The following is a 4107-nucleotide window of genomic DNA, read 5'->3' as shown; positions in this document are numbered from 1 at the left end:
AAAAAGTTAATAAAATATTCTCTCTCTTGTTCGACTGTCGACGTAGGTCACCTTGACCGAACCACATTAAATATCATGTTCTTTTGATTTACGTTTTTTAGAAGTTTTGTGAGTACATCGAAGTTTGTTTTCTTTTATATTTGTCTGAAGTGCTTAACTTGTTTTGTTGTTACCCATCACTTATATTATATTTTAATGAAATTTAAGTTTTTATAAAAATAATTTGTTTAAATTAATTATTTTTTTGTAAATTGTTTTTTCTAAAAAAATTAACATGTCAAAAATGACAACCCACACCCTCTAAATGATAAACTTTGAAGCTCTGTGGCAAATCTTATGTGGCACATACGTTTACTATAACAAACGTAACATCACTTCTTCTAACCTAATAATTTAAAACAAAAATACCAAAATATAAATGATTAAATCACATAAAAATCTTATAAGATGGCTAAAACCAAATAATAATAATAATAATAATAATAATAATAATAATAAATAAATAATAATAATTAATGATAATAATAATAATAAATACCACAATGATTTTTATTTTATGAAACAAGCAACTATAATTGACGCAATCCCAAGGAAAGGAGGTGCAGCCGACCACAAATTGCACCCATTTCTCTGTTGGCGCAACCACCATTTGGTCAAACCCGTGTGCTCGCCACCCGCTGTTTCACCTTTCAATCATATATTAATAACAGACCATCATCACTCATCATCTCCACCGCTAACAACATACCGGAAAGCTCAACATGTGCCGTGGATTTCAGCAAAGCGAGAAAGATCGTCTCTTAAAAATCAAAGCTTTTTATCTCTTGTTATCCCTTCCCAAAACCCACAAACACTTGCCCGATTCCCTCACTCTACATTATCTACCCCGGATTAATGGCAGCCCCTTGGAGATTAACGGATCCGTCATCCGACCCGATGCTCCGGCGTTTGTCACCCTCTACCGGGTAGTTGTGTCTGATAAGGGTAAAGGGTCGGTTATGTATGGGAGCAGGGAGAAAGTGGGGGTGAGTGAAGGGGTGAGATTTGAGGTTTATTTGAGGGAAGAGAAGGTGGTGAAGGGTGGTTTCAGGAAAGATGAAGAGGGTGAGTGGAAGATGGAATGCAGGTGTGGGTTAGAAGGGGAGATGGTGGTGGAGATGCAAAGTGTGGAGGTTTGTGTAGCGACGGAGGGTGAGGTGGAGGTGATGAGGGAGAAGGTAGAGATGGTGGTGAGGAGGAAAAGAGGGAGGTGTTTTGAAGGGTTGGAGGAGATACTGGAGCAGGGGAGAGAGGGGGAGGAAGTGGAGGAGAATTATTGTTGCTGTTGTGATTGTGGCGGAGAAGATGACGATTCGGAGGAGGAGGACGGTGGAGGCGAGGTGGAGGCGGAAGTGGAAGGTGTGAGATGGGCGGTTGACGTTGGCATATGGGTCATGTGTTTGGGTGTTGGTGTCGGGTATTTGGTTTCAAAAGCTTCATCAAAGAATCTAAGGAGACGCAGATTATTGTAGCTTTGAAATTAATCTGATTTATTTTTTGTTAGATGATCACATAAGTTTTGTAAATATAAAATAGTAATATATTTCGTAATCTTTATATTATTATGATCACGACAATTTATATATAGAGCTTGTTCAAGTGAAATCACATTTAATGTTATCTCTCCAGCATTCAATAGACGGCGCCTTTTCGATAATTTTTGAAAGGTCGATATAGCAAATGTGATTATCAAAACTTTTTAAGCAATCTTATCTTAAGAAATGACATCATCCATTATTTTGCAAAAATATAAAGGACATAACTTACTTATTATTAAATTCTTAATACTTCATTGACTTATAAAGCTTTCATATTAGATCTATTTTGATATGATAATATGTTTTATTAACAATATTATAAATAAGATCGAAGATTGAAGAAACAAGAGAGTATTACTTTATAAAGAAAAAAAAAAGTTAAATAAATGTGAGACAACCAATACGAAAAAATGGAAATTAAATACCAGAAACAACAATTTTGAGATAAAAATATTTTTTTTATAAGAAATTGGTCATATATAACAATCAAGGAAAGCCAGATAAAAATATTTTTTATAAGAAATTGGTCATATATAACAATCAAGGAAAGCCACTCGCTATTATGATCGATCAACTCTGAGAGATGAAAGAAGCATTAAAGTAATAGTTATTGAACTGATCCCCATTTTTGAAACCAAAACATATTCTTGTGTATATGTTTAGTTTTGTTATTATTGTCGATTGTGAACCTTTTGGTTTTAAGTTTGGGTATTCTCACAGTGCACCAACCATCTTTGTAACTCTTCTGATTTTCTTTTATAGACGAACAAAACTGTAAAAATTGTTTTTATGGTTTTTGATCCAAAATTTTTTGGATTTACCGGTCCAAAATTCTAATTTTATTATGAGTTTGGTCCAAAATTTTTAAAAATATTTCAAATGATAAATTTGCCTTTTTAGTTTTCTTTTTCTATTTTGTTTATAATTTTTTTTTCTGATTAAAAATTAAACAATAGAAAAAAAATATATAATCCCACTTTTCATATTTCCTACAAGACTAGTCTTCCTCCTTTAACCCTCCGGTCAACGCCTCAACCACCATCATCGATCATCACCACTGTTGTCGAACAGTATCATCGGTTCGATCATACATTTTTTTTTTCTTTTCAAATTTGAAAAACAAAATGCTCGTTTTTTTTTTTTTTTTTCAGATACGCAATCTTAAAACTGTCAATTTTTCTGCAAACACATTTTTCTTTTCAAATAACTCAAACTAGAACAAGATTACCCAAAAACACTCAAGAACAATATATTTCTACAAACTCGGTTTTTTTAGATCTCAAGAACAAGAATACATTTTTCTAGACTTGCAAAATCGAAAGCTTAGAATAACGAACTAAAAAACTCGGTTTTTCTAGACATACAAACAAAAACGAAAACTAAATCTGAGTTTTTGAGATCTACAAACAAAAAATCTGATACCTCCAGAAAACTAGAATGAAAATCAAACTGAGTATCATTTTCTGAAAAAAAAAAAAAAAAATCAATGGAGAAGAGGATGGATGTTCTTGGTATACTAATCTGGAACGTCACCGGTCGGACGTTAGAGTCGTTGGAGCCGAAGTCGTTGTCTCTCTCACCGGAAAAGGTTTCCAATGTGGGTTATTTTTTGGGATCTTTGTAACCTCTTTCGTCGTCTATATAGAGATGACGACAACCATTTAACAAACCCTAATCGTCACGATGAAAAGCTCTAGGTGTTCACCACCACACTCCTACGATTTTTCGAATTTGTCTTGGCCCAACACTTGAAACACCGAAACCATAGTAACGTTGTTATTGTCTTCGTTAGATTTTGTAACTTCCTATTTTGAGGCTAGACGTTTTGAGTGTTTTGGTAAAAATAAAATTTTCTTTAATTTAAAATAAAATATTTTGAAAAGAAATAAATAATGAATTGAAGTGAATGATTTTGATTAATAACTCTAATAAACATGTTTTCTAAACCATAAATAGATTATGAAAGAGTTTGGGCCTAAAAAAAAAACTTTAAAGGTTTAGGGGATAAAAGTGTCAGTTCTTAGAAACTTGTTTTTGACCTGAAAATTTGACCAAATAAGCATCCAATGCTAGATTTGAATGAGTTATGGTGGGTAGGATCAATTGTATAGTAAAAATAAATTTTATTTGATAGAAATATTTTTATGTGATTGTCACTTGAAATAACTTGAGTATTGATTTACATTTTCTAACAAACATTATCAGAATTTTCAAGTTGGAAAGATCTTGAAGATTCAACAAGTGTTTAAAGAATCAGATGTTGCAGCACTTACCGTTGACATAGAGCACTTGAAGTTGCCATGGAGCAATTGCTAAACATGGAGCACTCGTTATTGACATGGAGCACTTGAAGCTTACATGGAGCACTTGCACTTGCGATGGAGCACTTGCTAAAAGCAAGTTGGATCATTATGATCTCAAATGGCACATTGTTAAGACCGGTTTCCGCACCCGATTTAAACAAATAAAATGATCACTGCTGGTTGCACTAAAATATAGCACAATGAAGCATGGTCGAATCCTTAGGGAT

General features: G+C 33.3%; 1 protein-coding gene across 1 annotated transcript; it reads left to right on the top strand.

Moving 5' to 3' along the window:
• Nucleotides 1-593: 593 nt before the first annotated feature.
• LOC145034496 (NADP-specific glutamate dehydrogenase) lies at nucleotides 594-1624 on the top strand. The gene has a single exon (XM_078982923.1). The coding sequence runs from the start codon at nucleotides 762-764 to the stop codon at nucleotides 1509-1511; it is 750 nt and encodes a 249-aa protein (XP_078839049.1). The 5' UTR covers nucleotides 594-761; the 3' UTR covers nucleotides 1512-1624.
• Nucleotides 1625-4107: the final 2483 nt, after the last annotated feature.

This window comes from Lactuca saligna, chromosome 3 (assembly GCF_052625555.1).
Source record: "Lactuca saligna cultivar CGN05327 chromosome 3, ASM5262555v1, whole genome shotgun sequence".
NCBI classification, from domain to species: Eukaryota; Viridiplantae; Streptophyta; class Magnoliopsida; order Asterales; family Asteraceae; genus Lactuca; species Lactuca saligna.
Note: the sequence above shows the minus strand (reverse complement) of the source record. Positions and strands in the feature narration are given on the sequence as shown.

What these genes read in the sequence shown, in the direction of transcription:
- LOC145034496 (XM_078982923.1), top strand. Translation starts at nt 762, where the DNA reads ATGTGCCGTGGATTTCAGCAAAGCGAGAAAGATCGTCTCTTAAAAATC.